The 16,355-nt window shown below is 32.6% G+C and overlaps 1 protein-coding gene across 1 annotated transcript; it reads left to right on the top strand.

The window, feature by feature from the left end:
- Positions 1–5,339: 5,339 nt before the first annotated feature.
- LOC127733849 (tumor necrosis factor ligand superfamily member 11-like) lies at positions 5,340–13,899 on the top strand. The gene is made up of 4 exons (XM_052243263.1): positions 5,340–5,639; positions 6,673–6,736; positions 8,578–8,658; positions 11,969–13,899. Exons 1-4 carry the CDS (start codon positions 5,412–5,414, stop codon positions 12,385–12,387), a joined length of 792 nt encoding a protein of 263 aa, XP_052099223.1. The 5' UTR covers positions 5,340–5,411; the 3' UTR covers positions 12,388–13,899.
- The last annotated feature ends 2,456 nt before the right edge of the window (positions 13,900–16,355 follow it).

Below are 16,355 nucleotides of genomic sequence, written 5' to 3'. Positions count from 1 at the left end.
GGAAGATTAGTTTGTTGTAACTAACTGTGTTTACCCTCTTTCAATAAAGAATTAATTATTATTATTATATTATCATTATTATAAATACTTTGATACTTGAAGAGCTATATGACATAAAGGGACATAAAAAGACTAGCCAAGTCAAATTTGACTAAGGGAGTTAAAGAGTAAACAAAATTAGAATTTAGGATTGTTTTGAAAATAAAAGTATATAGACAAGAGTGCACATGCTGAAATGTCATCAAGACGTTGCCTGCTTTACTGATGGAATTTTGATTTGAAGCTCATGAATATTAAGGTCTTTCTGCAGGTAAAATATAAAATTATCATTATCATAGATTCAGATGAATCATGCCAGAAAGACGTACACCTTACATTCATGAAATACACATGATAGAGTTGACCTATTATTTATAGTATCTTAGAAACAGACCTTATCACATAAAACTTAATGCAGATCACTGATCCAAACAATGAGAAAAAATGGTGACCCCTGTTTGATGCAGAGGCTGATTTTTTGGCCGGTGGGGGGCCAGTCCCTCTTATGGACCTACATTTATGGTTAATGCAGAGTTTTTACAAGTCTCGCACCTAAAATTGCCTTGGTGAGCCCTCCTTTTTTCCAAATTCTGGATCTGCATCTGTGACAGACATGTACTCGATGTACTCATAACAGTTATCCCTTTCACTAAATATAATTAACCCACTGGTTATAGTATCTGACAAATGGAACTTCTCAGAAGTATATACCTATTATTGACAAATGTACTATAAAAGTGAGGTCAAGGTCAGATGAACATGTACACATTACAATAATTCCATACACAAAAAATAGTTGACCTGGTGCTTATAATATCGGAGAAACAAAGCTTATCAAGAAAGCTTAACGTTGACCAATAAATCATGAAAATGAGGTCAAGGTCAGATGAACCCTTCTGAACGGAAATGTACAATAACAATTGTTTCAAAGACCTTTTTTTCATTTTGTCTATCTTGAAAACTATAATGGACAGACAGAAACTCTGTCCTGAAACAGGACCAACCAGAGAAGATTTTAGACTTCAGTTTCCATTCAACACAAATATTCTTATTACATTATATCAATGTTATGCAAAAAGGACAGATGAGCATTACAGGCTCTTTTAATCTTGATGAGTGGAATAAAAAAATTGTATGTAAAAAAATCAATTCTATACACAAAGGTTCTAAAATACTTGTATGATAGATAACAAATCAAATCAAATCAAATATTTTATTGTCTTATAAACTTTACAGTTTGTGACCAACATGTATTAACACAATAAACATATATACATACATATCAAACAAACACAATAAAAACAGCATCAAAATTTATAAAAACAAACAAGTTGTTAAGAGTCCCCTGCCCTCAGTTCTAATTACTTTTTCAAGAAGGATCCTAACTTATTTGTATAAAAAACACACAAATCGGTACAAACAGGCACTTAAATCTACAATACTAATATGGAAGATAACATCTACACAAAGCAGTAAAAAAGACACTTAAATCTACAGTACTGTTTAGTGGTAAGAAAGATAACATCCACACAAATAAGTACAAAAGACACTTAAATCTACAGAACTGGTTAGTTGTACGAAAGATAACATCCACACAAATAATTACAAAAGACACTTAAATCTACAGTACTGGTTAGTGGTATGAAAGATAACATGCACAAAAGAGTAAAAAAGACACTTAAATCTTCAGTACTTGTTAGTGGTATGATAAGATATTTTTTAATTCCCAATTATGGGCCCCAAAGGGCATAAACATTACAACATCAATAATTTTTCATAATACAATACAAACGAAGAGATAAAAAAAAAAGTTTAACGAGAACTATTTAAGTTCTTAAAGAATACGTAGATAAAGAATCTATAGTATGTTTTTTTTTAATACTAATGCATTTTCAAGTGTGGTTGATATAGATAACAAACAAGCAGCCCAAAAAGAAAAAAGAAAAATAGATATCCATATATGTATAGTACACAGAAAGTTGGATCAATTAAACATATAATAATTAGCAAAAAAGAAAGTAGAAATTAAGCATGTCCATGACTCATCCTGTGTCAGCAGCAAATAGGAAAGTATTATGGTTTCCTAGAGGCAGCTGACACCAGGGGGCGATACCTTATGGGCCATAGGCATGTAAAATGTGTGTAAATGTCTCTTTCCTACCTGTATCAAAAGCTAACAAGGAAGCATCATAGGTAACTTGAATGCAGTTGATACCAGGGGACGATGCCTCAAGGATATAAGAGAACATTTGAATAAATAATATATCTTAACAATTATTTTTTTTTAATCGGCTAGTATGTTTGTGATATTCAGATGAATATAATTTTCTATGTCCAATCAAATGTATATACTCACATAGATTTCCTTTAACTAATCTTCACTAAGGAAGATGTTTGTATATAAAATTACATATTATTTTAAGTAACTCAACATTTTCTACACTAAATAACCAGATAATTATGAAAGATAACATCCACACAAATCAGTAAAAAGACACTTAAATCTACAGTACTGGTTAGTGGTATGAAAGATAACATCCACACAAATAAGTACAAAAAACACTTAAATTTACAGTACTGGTTAGTGGTATGAAAGATAACGTCCACACAAATCAGTAAAAAGGACACTTAAATCTACAGTACTGGTTAGTGGTATTAAAGATAACATCCACAAAAATAATTATAAAAAGGCACTAAAATCTACATTACGGGTATGATTAATAACAAACACACAAATCAGCAAAAAGGGCACTAACATCTACAATACTTGTATAAAAGATAACAAACACACTAATCAGTAAAAAAGGCATTCAACTCTACAATACTTGTATAAAAGATAACATCGCTCACATCAGTAAAAAGGGCACTTAAATCTTCAGTACTATTATGAAAGATAGCAAACGCACAAATCGGTACAAAAAGGCACTTAAATATACAATACTTTTACAGTAGATAATACACACACAAATCAGTAAAACATGCACTTAAATCTACAATACTTGTATTTATTGCATTTCAAATTAGTATTAAAAAGGAGATGTGGTATGATTGCCAATGAGACAACTCTCCACACGAGACCAAATGACACAGCGATTAACAGCTATAGTGATTTTTTATAGAATGAAGATAATAACATCTGTCTGAACTTTTTAATGTTTCATTTTAATATATAAAAATGTTTTCTGTTACAAATCATGATGTATTGTTTTATGTGTACATGTTATGCTGCCCATCAAGGGCCCTTGATTGGAATAATAAATATTCTTATTCTTATTCTTATTCTTATAGGTTACCGTACTGCCTTCAACTATGAGCAAAGCCCAATATAGTGTATATTTTGTAAGTTTTATTACTGAAAAGAAATTTTAACGACTGTAAACAGTTATAGTTACACCTAGATTTATCGAAAGACAATTTAATCACGTATGAAATTTTCTGTTTGGTAAGATTATGTGGTAATAAAGAAATCATAACTGAACAGAGACAAACCAAACCTTTGATAGAATGAAGCTTATCACAAACGTTGTAACTTTATGAAACAGCCACATTTGAAGGTCGGATGAGAACAAAACTTTACGACAAAGGAGATCATAATTTCTGATCCTTTCCTTTCTAATATTATTTAGAAACTTTCCAGCAGCGCCTGCATATGGAATATATGACTCAGTCCAAATTCCTAATTGAAACTATATTCCAGAGCTTGCTTTTCTTATTAAGATTTCCAAGACCGAGGGTTGCTGCTTACAATAAAGCTATTGAACCAATGCCTAATGTGTAAGTTGAAGTCCCCAAATACGAAAGTTTTAAAGACGCGTTCATGATGGATGCCTATGAAGTGCGAAACGAAACAAAACCAAATCAAACGAAAAAGTCCATGTGTTGGTATATGAACGTCAGAAATCGTTCTGCTAAAAAAGTAAAGTAGAAGGTGCACAATGGCATTATTTCATGAAGAACCCTTGAAAGTTTGATTGAAATCAATTCACTGGTTAGGAGGAGATGCGGATGGAGAATGCTAACACCCTATAATATGAAAGGGCAAATCCCATGTTTTGGTATGGGAAACCCCAGAAGTTATTTTGACTAAAAAAGTTAAATAGGAGGTGCATAATTGCCCTATGTGATGAAGAATTCTCGAAAGTTTGATAGAAGTCCATTCACTGATTAGGAGGATTGATTGTTGATTGCTTAACGTTCAGTGGCAAATATTTCATGCATGTTGAGGACGAGAACAAATTAACAATAAAGACAAGTAGGTCCTGTACTAGAGGCCGATAGGGATGAAGGTCGGTGAAATTTGGACTGCCACTAGAAAATGAGGGAATTTTGGATAGGGACAGAAATTTTGCCTTGCAACATGCAAAATTCTGACCGGACGTGGCTGCGTACATTCCACCCAGCCAAACGAACGCCCCACATTGGCAAGGGTTCCACTGCCGGTAGGAAGAAGATAGCCTAAGTGACAATATTTCTTTGATCCCCAGTCACCCTTGGGACTCTCAAGTTAGGAGGAGTTGCGAATGGGGAATGTTCATCCCTATAATATAAAATTGTAAAATCCATGTCTTGTTTGGTATGGGAACCCCAGAAATGATAATGATGAAAAAGTAAAATAGGAGATGCACAAGTACATTACGTAATAAAGATTATGTGAAAGTTTCGTTATAATTTAAATTTTTTTTTTTATTAGAACTACCCTTACTTCGTTAAGCGGTTTGAGTAACGATACATGTTCAGTTATATATATTATACGATTGTACAATATCAACGTTAGAGCTGATATAAGGACAATATTCAAAAGAAGGGTCGTATCTTTAGATGTTCTCAAAAGTTTAACACAAGAGATTTCAAACTGACTTTATTTTGGCCTCCATCTTTGAAATATATACCATTGGCAGCAGTTGTTCATATTGATATTTACAGTTGGTCCATTGTCGGACACTGTATATAGATCTATATAGGCTGAGTCCTGGAACACTGTGACAGACACAAAAAAAAACCCAGTGCACAATATCTTATAAAAAATCAGACTAGTGCAATTTCTTAGAAAAAAATCGGTGCACAATTTCTTAGAAAACTAAAACTCAAATATTTGTGTCAATCAATACCTAGCTAGTGTAGAACACTCCGAGCCAACAAGTAAAACCAAAATACAGTAATTAAGCACTTTCGGAGGGACTGAGAGTTCCACACGGAATGGTGCTTAACAAATTGTTATGTATAATACACCACATGTCAAAGGTCCAGGCTTCAATAGGCCTTTTTAACTTAATTGCTAAAAATAGGCTATATGCTTTAATACTTCCGGTTGTTTGGTAGCTGTTCATTGAGCTGTTTGTTTCAGACGGTAACATTGACCTATTTCTATAGTCATGGGTAAACTTGATAATCTAAAGAAGGACAAAACTAAGTTACTTACACTCGGAGTATTTGTTGCAGACGTTGTGATTTTAATAATTGTTTTGATAATCTTATGGGTAATGCCTGAACCAAGAACCCCAGGAGAGGAATGTGGGTATATGTGCCTCCCTTGTCCTAAAAGGGAAAATCAAGTATGTTGTGGCTGTAGGGCTGAAAGGCTGAATACGTATTTAGAAGAGGTAAGAAGCATTTAATGGGTTAAACATATCAGAAAAACAGTCCGCGTTAGATTTTATTTTCAGGATGTTATATACAAAGTGTATAACATTTGTGTATAACATCACAATAAAATGTACGCTCTAATTACATATAAAACAAATACACATTCACGTTTTGTTGTTAGGAATTTTACAATCAACATTGCAAATTATATAATGCTAATTTCTAGTTAGAATTATCGAATTTGAACTATATTAATCGACCAACAAAATTTTAGAACCGAAAGTAGAAAGTCCGACATCTTGAATCTTGAATGTGGACGCGTGACTTTCAAGTCCAAACTTATTTGGCGCGAAAATTTCAAACTTTTTTTCATACCAATAACGTTTATGGGTTAATACAATAAATATTGTATGAAATAGAATGCGAGCATCAGTGATATATTTTATAACAATTTTCTTTGTTTATTTTAATTATTTTCTTCCAATTTCTATTTCTGAGGGTCTAGAGGGGGTCTGCATTTTATATTCTCGAGTGTTTTAGGCATTTCTTTTTGCCCATTATTTTCTATTCTTTATATTTTAGCATCCCATTATTTTCTTCTTCTATCCCCCTTTTGCTTTGTTTATTCTTTATTTTTTGGTAATTATTCTCTATTCTGTCAACCCAGCCCAGACTCTTTTCGAGTATCAATGCAAAACGTGTAAATTATAATACCAAATTATTGGAGTAGAACTCAAATGTTTGTTTGATATTTAACTTAACTGAGATTTTCTGCGAAAAATATACATTTTTTATGACAGATAAGTAGGGTATTATACATTGGCCATTGACATCCCATTTAACTACAATGTAGTTTTTTTTAAATAGTTTTATGTTATTTTTGTTCAGTAACCTTGGCCATTGACAACCCTTTCTAAGAGTGTTAGTTAACTACAATGTAGTTTTTATTTATTCATGTCAGTATGAAGACCAGTTTTATGATATTTTTGTTGAATTACTGTACGTTACTAACTCTGGTAGTGATTTGTTGATATAATTTTCGAATTTCAGAATTTTGACAAGTCTTACCTTGAAGTTGATACAGAATATACAAAAATCTACGATAAAAGAATTGGTGAGTTATCAAAAAGAGTGAGAAATGATTTGTTATCCGGAGTAATTTGGATCTGTTTCTGAAGAGTTGTCACATAACCGTATTAGATTGAGTTGCTGAATGGTGTATTTAGCTGTCTAAGTATAATTTTTCTTATGTTGTTCTGAATATGAAATCCTATCCAACCAAAATACAAAACGGAAATTTAGGAATTTTGTCATGTTCAATATAATTAAAGGTAGTTATTTTTATACAGTAATTCATTCTTAAGATTTGTATGTATGTTTCATTTAACCGTTTGGTCAATTTCTGAAAAAATATGATTATGACCGGTGTCCTTTTGATTCCAATCACTTTAGATCAACATTATATAAATAACACATAGCTGAGAGGGTGAAAGAGCAGATTGTTACCCCAAGAAAACATTATCAACTGAGGCGAAGCCAAGGTTGACAATGTCTTTTCGAGGGGTAACAATCTGCTCTATCACCCTCTCAGCTATGTGTTATTTAATTTATTGTACTGAATGTTCTGTTATTACTGTCTTTAATTTCAAATTCAAAGTAATAAACTACGACGTACATAACAATCATCAGTATTTATTAAAGCGCACACTTGATCTCAAGCATCTCCGTGAAGGGTAATAGAGTATTTGCCATGGGATAGAGTAAATTCTCTCCCTCCTATCAACCAATCAAATCTGGCATTTTGACATGGAGTTTAATAAAAGTTGATATTGTCTGCTTTTAAGTTCATTGTTCCAACTAAATAATTCTGACGATTCTTCAAACTAAAGTAAGTAAGTTGTTTATTAATGTGACATGTGTAAATCAACATGAATATATGTATGTACTAAATATAATCCGACATACAAAATACACCCGGCCCAATGGACCAATACGTCGTCTTTTACTTTCAATTCAATTTAAATGTTTCAATATCACTTGTTAATTGTCAACTTAAATTCGATTGAAAGATAATCATAATTTAAGAATGAGAGTTTGTAAAAGTTCAGATCTGGTTCTTCTTAGTTAAGTATTTGAACATGTTTGAAAATGATACCTAGAGTACACTGTTTGTTTGCTACGGAAACGTGATGATGCTACGTATTTAGCTATTTTCCTTGGATGGTTTGCCATTAGAAATATTATTTTTTCTATGGTAATCTAGCTGCATTTAGTCAGACACCACTTATATCTCGCTAAAACAGTTAGTCTGATATCATTATAAAATGTACAGTTTAGAAGAAGATGTAGTTCACTTTCAGCATTCTGTGAACTACAAAATCGACATAGTCTATCCTCCACTGGTTCCCCAATATATCTTCCAGTCTCAATTCTAATCGGCAATATCCTGCACATAAACTGGGCTAGTACAGATCGCTCGTTCGTTGTAAGATTTAGTTCTACATAGTGTTTTAATTCACAGTTTGTTTTAAAGTTTAAGTAGGATCGTAGTTTTGGCTTAGTCATCATGGACTTTCTCCATATACCACAATAATAAGTTCATACAATTTTGTTTAAAAGATTTTAAATCCACCACTAATCTACTTCCGTAATAATGTGGCATTTTTAAAGTTCAGTGAAACTATCTTAAATGTCACTACACCAATTGTTTGTGCAACATTCGTAATCAATGTAAAACTCCACTTTCTGTTATTCTTATGGGAGATTTAGAATCGTAAAGCATCTTTAAATATTTTCTTAGTTCATCTCAACTGAATCAGTACCTTTATAAAAATTAGGAGATGTGGTATGATTGCCAATGAGACAAATATCGACCAGAGAGTCATCTCACCAGAATCAGTACATTTTTATTATTTGTAAAATACATTACTGAAATATATTGTTCTATACTTTTAGCCAAAATTTATGGAGGCTATATTGGCGATGTTAAACCCGTGGCTCACATGATAGGAGAAATGAGAGAACCATCTGAAGAGAGTGAGTTTTTTTAAATGTCTTTACCATTTTTTTTTTCATTGCAATTCTTTTTTTATGGTGATTTCTGTGCAAGATACATCAAGCATAAAAAAGGTATTTTTACATTTATAATTTAATACTTGTATGCCTACCGAAAAAGATATTCTTATAAATATTGTGTACAGTTTTTGTATGAATTCATCTTCCAAAAAAAGATATTTTTATATTCAATATATATGTTTGCTCATTTTGATTTCAGTATTAATATTTTCATATTTTAATTTTACTAATTATTTGTAACTAATTATTGTTGGTTAGATTTATTCCCCATGGACTGTTATTAAATTGATATATTTCATCCCAGGGTTAAAAGCAATAATTGCGGGGTTGGCTACAAATGTTTATTTGACTACATTCTCATTCTGTATGTTTGTTTGGCTCCCATACAAGTGAGACAAATTGTTTTACATTGCATTTGTGTTTTCTTCCTTTTTACTAAATCTTCTTTATTGAGTACCACTTTCAGGAGGTGAGAGATACATTTAATGTTTTACCCCAAATTTCTATTCTCCTCATTGTTATTGTTGATAACGTTGTCGTACAGTTGTGCTCGGACCAGATTTTTATACGACCGCAAAAATTAAAAATTTTTTGGTCGTATATTGGTATGACGTTGGCGTCGTCGTCGTCGTCGTCGTCGTCGTCCGGCGTCGTCCGGCGTCGTCCGAAGACACATTGGTTTTCGCACTCTAACTTTAGTTTAAGTGAATGGATCTCCAAAAAATTTTACCATAAGGTTCAATACCACGAAAGGAAGGTTGGGATTGATTTTGGGGGTTATGGTACCAACAGTTAAGGAATTAGGGGCCAAAAAGGGGCCAAAAATAAGCATTTTTGTAACTTCCAGACAATAACTTGTGTGTAAGTGTATGGATCTCTCTGACATTGTACCACAAGGTTCCATATCACAAAGGGAAGGCTGTAATTGATTTTGGGGGTAATTGCCTCAAAATTTTAGGAATTAGGGGCCAAAAAAGGGGCAAAAAACAAGCATTTTTCTAGTTTCATGACAATAACTTGTGTGTAAGTGTTTGGATATTTCTGAAATTGTACTACAAGGTTCCATATCACAAAGGGAAAGCTGGAATTGAGTTTGGGGGTAATTGCCCGAAACGTTTAGGAATTGGGGGCCAAAAAGGGGCCAAAAATAAGCATTTTTCTAGTTTCCAGACAATAACTTGTGTTCAAGTGTATGGATCTCTCTGAAATTTTACTGCAAGGTACCATACCACAAAGGGAAGGCTGGGATTGAGTTTGGGGGTGATGAATCATAAGGGGGTTCAAAAAATTTGGGGGAGGGATTTTTTTTTTCTTTTTTTTTCTTTTTTTCATTTTTTTTTTCTTTTAAAATTTTCCATTTTAAGTTGGTTATTTCTGATTTATATTTAAAAGCAAATAATAATGATATGGTAGGAGATACACACCAAACAGGATGTGTAAATTATTATATAATAAGTATTGTGCAATAGCAAGAAATTTTCAATTGCATTGCACAATAGCAAGAAATCTTCAATTGCACAGTATTGCGCAATAGCAAGAAATCTTCAATTGCACAGTATTGCACAATAGCAAGAAATATCCAATAGCACAATATTGCGCAATAGCAAGAAATTGTCAATTGTACAGTATTGCGCAATAGCAAGAAATATTCAATTGCACAGTATTGTGCAAAAGAAGATACTTCGTATAAATTGCTTATTTCTTGATCAATTTCAATGGGGTTTTATTCTTGAATTCTTGGGGTTCTTTAATATGCTGAATCTAACCGTGTATTAGGTTTTTGGATTTTGGGCCCCGTTTTTAAATTGGTCCACATTGAGGTCCAAAGGGTCCAAAATTTAACTTTGTTTGATTTCATCAAAAATTGAATTATTGGGGTTCTTTGATATTCCGAATCTAACCGTGTATTTAGATTCTTAATTTTTGGTTCCGTTTTCAAATTGGTCTACATTAAGGTCCAAAGGGTCCAAAATTAAAATTAGTTTGATTTTAACAAAAATTGAATTTTTAGGGTTCTTTGATATGCTGAATCTAAACATGTATTTAGATTTTTGATTATGGGCCCAGTTTTCAAGTTGGTCCAAATCGGGGTCCAAAATTAAACTTTGTTTGATTTCAACAAAAATTGAATATAAGGGGTTCTTTGATATGCTGAATCTAACCATGTATTTAGATTTTTGATTTTTGGGCCCCGTTATCAACTTTGTCCACATTGAGGTCAAAAGGGTCCAAAATTAAACTTTGTTTGATTTCATCAAAAATTGAATTCTTGGGGTTCTTTGATATGCTGAATCTAACCATGTATTTAGATTTTGGATATTTGACCATAATAGGTGAATGTCCAATTTAAAATTTTTAAGTTCTTAGACCACATTCATTTTGTGTCAGAAACCTATGCTGTGTCAAATATTTAATCACAATCCAAATTCAGAGCTGTATCAAGCTTGAATGTTGTTTCCATACTTGCCCCAACTGTTCAGGGTTCGACCTCTGCGGTCGTATCAAGCTGCGCCCTGCGGAGCATTTTATTTTTTTATCTCTTGACGACCATCATTTGGTTCCGACTACCCATTTTCAAAAATCTGTTCCTCTGAAGTTCCAATTCAAAATGTTATAATCTAAATTTTTATTGATGATTTAAAGACCCTCTACACACGATCCTCATTAATTTTTTATCTGGTGACAAACTTGGCTACGCATAGTTCCATCCTTTCTGTAACTGCTGTCTGCACAATCATGAATGATATATGTAAGTTTATAGTCTTATTATTCTAATTTGGTTCTTATTGGATGAAAACCATGACCATTTTAGGCATTTCTTTGATTCTGGTCAATAATGAAATCTCTGTTTGATAGGGAGGCCAACAAGGCGTCAGTGGTTGTTCATGGTAACTATTAGAAATATCATTTTAATCTTCTCTAAAACTACTTGACTTATAACCAAACTAAGTTAGATTTTGTATGAAAGCTTCTCTACAGACCTCATTATTTGATTCTGATTGGGTGAAAACCATGACCACGGATGTATTCTTTGACTATGATTGACAAGATGGCCATTTTGTATATAGTTCTATTCGAAGTAAAACGTTACAATTGGAGTTTTGTTCTGGATAAGCGATTGTCACAGGAGTTGTACTGGGTCACGGAAATTGCTTGAACATATCAGTTTTCCGTACTTTTTCTGAAATGCCTGAATGAATTTACTAGGTATTTGGTATACAGTCATATCATAAGAAATTACTGATATACTTTTTTTTAACATTTGCTTTAGGGGAGACACTTCCAGTAACGAAATGGTACAAAGGCAACAACTGTTTGCTCTTGAATGGAATGTCCATGCATAGCGGGCGCATGCGTGTTCCAGCCACTGGATATTACCACGTATACAGCATGTTGGATATAAGTTACCACTACGAGAAAGACAACTCCAGGAAATCAGTTGCGCCAAGTGACAATCCTTCTCTAATTCACTCTATCTTCCTCTCAAATATCGATGACAACAACGAAATTGAGGTGTTGAGTACCTGTCATCCGTATGAATTTTCCAGGAACGACATATTTGGGCGATTTGACACCTATCTTAGTTCGGACATACATTTAACAGCTGGAGACGAAGTTTATGTCAAAGTTTCTAATATCTCACAAGTCAACAGCCCTCCCAAAAACATTTTCGGAATTTATATGATATAACTTTTACAAGGTTGTGATACAGTCTGGAGTTAAAGAGCTTTAATAGATTCATGTATAACAGAAACTAATGCCTGAAACATTTCTTTGTGAAACCACAATATTCTAAAAACAGCTGAATCATTTAAAATAACCGAAAACATTAGTGAATTTTCGAATTTTTCCCTTTTACATATTTTGCTTTTTTTTCGAGTGCAGAGTTCCCACATATATAAACATGTTGAAAGGTAGAAAGAATGTCTGTTTTTCATAGTACTAGCAAAACAAGTTATGAACTCCATCAGCTTACACGTATAAATATAATTGTATTAATATTAAATTATTATCATATCTAATTTAACATCAAAACTAACACGTTTGTAGTGATTTGATATAAATTCTTCTCATTTTGGGGGATGGGGGTAAAGATTGCATTCACGCAATCAGACAGGCTTGATAGCAATATTATCTAAACATCATCACTACTTTTGAGAGCACAAAAACATAGTTCATTAAAGGAGGGAAACATCCTATCATGAACATATCAAGCAATTTGGTAATGTTATATATACACTCAGATATTTGATTTACAAAATGATGTGTATGTGTATAACCATAATTGTCAAGAGAACTATTTTGTTATAAATTACTTTAATAAGTTGTACATGGTGCATGAATCTTTTTTTTCTAAAATAGCAATGTTAAGTATTGCAATTGTCTCCCTTTGTCTACAATGATGGATACAGGAAGATATTTGTATCTATGATGAGTTTATTTGCAATCCATTGATTAACTCAATCATGACAATGCAAAGTTTAATGTTTAGTTCGCACTGCAAGTTGAATGCAATCTTCACCTTTCAATGCTCACAAGCACCATGATTGTATATATAGTAAAATATTTTTATTACTTCTTTTTAAACTTATATACTGATGTATGTATGCTTACCAAAGCTTTAAATTGGGTTGTAATTTTTATTATAGTTTGGAATATTGTTGTGGTTCGGTGTTAACTAAATTAAAATATTTAGTTTTAGTTTTCAAAGTCACATTTTCAGCGTTAATTATGTTTCTTAGCAGCTTTTAAATCTTACAGCATAATAATAACCTCGAAACAAAATTAAATAACCAATTACATTAAACTTTTTTCTAAATCAGTCAGAGGTATACATATACACATGTTACAAGCAATTAACTATTTGACAATTACAAATCTGTATTGAACACATATAAAAGCTAAGCTTCAAAACAGAAGAAAAATGGAAAAGACAAATGTATATAAAAAAAAGAAAAAAAAGAAAAAAAAAGAAATTTAATTAATAAGAATATATTTTTCTTTAACATGTATTTACACTGTCATGCACATTACACATCTAATATTTAGCAAAGAACACAAGACCACAATTCACGATTTATTCATATTCATATAAAAAACAATTATTGGTAGTGTGAATGTGTGACCGTTTGTTTGCATTTTTAACTTCATTTTCATTAAAATTATGTAAAGCTTTTTGTCAAATTAAAAATATGAAACCAATGTTGTATATATTCTTTCAATACATTATAATGCTAAGCTTTTGTTGTCCTCCAGTAAACATTGTTTTTCCTAATTTTCCTCAATGGAGATTTTGTTACCCGATATCAATAGTTTTCGCCTTGCATGGCTATAAACTGGACCCCTGTTGTGTTCACTTATCGCTGCACTGTTTCTGTGCGAAACTTTAGATGTAATGGCGGACTAGTTTAGTATGGCTACCCCATTTTATGCCCCATGTGTTTGCAATTTGTATGTTATGAAGTATTTCTTTATGGTTTGACTGGGTTTCGTGTCACTTTACTTAAGTTAGATTTTGCAGAAGGTAGAATGACTTCTTAACAGTCAATAGATATAAGAAGATGTGGTATGAGTGCCAATGAGACAACTCCCCATCCAAGTCACAATTTGTAAAAGTAAACCATTATAGTGTCAAGTCTTCATCCACAATTTTGGGAAAAAATGGCTTTCAAGCCATCTTGTGACCAGTACCATTGGCCATACTTTTCTTCATTCCAAGACTCCCACCATAACCATTTTATGCTTGACATTTAAACACAACGGAGCTTGTCTTTTTATTTTTGAGATCCAGGCTTCACATTATGGGCTCTGGGCTCCTTTGAGCAATGAGCTCCAATTATAGGGATCTGGACTCCAGAGATATATGTCATTAGCTCTACTGATGGGGGTCTGAACTCCAGAGGTATGCTTCTGAGCTAATGGTACGATGTCTCTGGGATACAAGGGAACTGTGGAGCCTGTGTTTAGTTAGAAACCCAACAAACAAGTGTGTGCATTAGGCTTCCTTCTTCAGGGTAGGTAGTTTAAAAGGTTATCTGTTTTAACTATTTTTATTAACCTGAGTATATTGGGGAGACCTGCAATTTTGTAATAATTCAATACAAAAGCACCAATAAGAACTTCATAGTAGGTATTTGGAGGAGTATAAACAAAGGTAGGTAGGGAATCCCTTAAACATAAATCCGTGACATTTTCAAAATCCAGAAAACACGATTACGATTCTGCTTGGATGAGTATTCATATGATATATTTGTCTGCCACTATTGTCACCATTAATAAGGAAAAGTAATACAACGCTCTTTGTTAAGTCTTGGCTCATGACATTATGTAACTGATACATCATAAAACATGACTGGGTAAATATGTAATCTTGGATTATCTTGGTTAAGTTGCACGGAAAAGAAATACCCAGCAGATGTACTAGCTTACTCGGTAAATGAGAAATTCTAACTAAAACATTTGTTAATTTACTAGTTAAAATTACTTGTCTTTCTAGTTTATTTACTAGTCTTTCTATTAAATCTTCCTTCTACCTAGTAAATTTCACTAGAATAACTAGTAATCCCATGGACAGTAAGTTTACTTATTTATCTAGTAAATTCTTCTCGGTATTTTTTTGAGTGTATGGTTATTTTTAACGAGAATTACTAATTTACGATTACTGAATTTCTACATAATTATATATCCCTGGCGTCAAATTTTTGGGTTTGAGCGATCTCGATGAAAGTAAATCCAGAAAATCTCCTCGGATGCCTTTTTAAACGAAAAATGCTACCGTTTACATTGGAATGGAACGATCTATGGTAGAATTGCAGTAAACTATTTTTGTGGATCCGATTATATCCTCCATATCTTAAAGAGAAAGAGCAAAAGATGTACATGCAAGTTAGAAATTTTAGCATGTTACAAGTTTGCATATGAGTATGTATCCCTTTACAAGTAACTTTGCAATAGCTAAAATAGTTAGAAATAGGCATGTAACAAGTTTAGGGGACGATTATTTGATTTTTCTACTTTTGTACACAATTATTTTCTGTAAATGACTGCATTTAGTGTTGGCAAATATTCATTGTCAGTCTGTCTTGGGCAAGTCAGATTATTCATTTCCAAAACTCCTCCGTCCCCGATCTCCCTTCCTTTTCCCTAGAAAATCAAGTGATCGTCCCTTCGTATAAGGTCTCTCCATTTTGAAGAAATGAAAATTGAAATATAGACCAGCCGCAGTCACTTTTTTCAAAATCAAAAAACTATATTCTAGACTTAATATATATCTAATCCTTAGCTTTTATTTCTCTACCCTTTTAAAAAGATACTGCTTTAATGAAAATAAAATAAGTGTTTGCCATTATAGTCTGATACCTTGAGAGGGGTGACACAATATAGACAAGGTTTTAATTTCTGTTTATTCAACCAGCGTTCTCAAAGGGTAATCAATATATCCTAGGACAATCAGGAACAATCAGTATTATGAAAGTTTCCAGTAAACATATCATATACATGTCTAGTGAGATTGAACAAATTGACGAGAAAGTGGAATTTTATATCTATTTTAAGTCAGTATAACCCAGATATAAACGAACCTAAAACCAGCATGCTATAGCCTCATGCAGGAGACGTGGTTCAACAGGTGTATTATAGTAGATTGTACGTGAACCTTT

The sequence above is a fragment of the Mytilus californianus genome, unplaced genomic scaffold, assembly GCF_021869535.1.
Source record: "Mytilus californianus isolate M0D057914Y unplaced genomic scaffold, xbMytCali1.0.p SCAF_3, whole genome shotgun sequence".
In the NCBI taxonomy this organism is placed as follows: Eukaryota; Metazoa; Mollusca; class Bivalvia; order Mytilida; family Mytilidae; genus Mytilus; species Mytilus californianus.
This window is presented reverse-complemented; position numbering and strand designations above follow the sequence as displayed.

Excerpts from the sequence above, each read along its gene's own strand:
- LOC127733849 (XM_052243263.1), top strand. The coding sequence starts at position 5,412 with ATGGGTAAACTTGATAATCTAAAGAAGGACAAAACTAAGTTACTTACA. Across the intron at positions 6,737-8,577 it reads AATCTACGATAAAAGAATTG|CCAAAATTTATGGAGGCTAT; the intron begins GTGAGTTATCAA and ends CTATACTTTTAG. Across the intron at positions 8,659-11,968 it reads GAGAGAACCATCTGAAGAGA|GGGAGACACTTCCAGTAACG; the intron begins GTGAGTTTTTTT and ends CATTTGCTTTAG.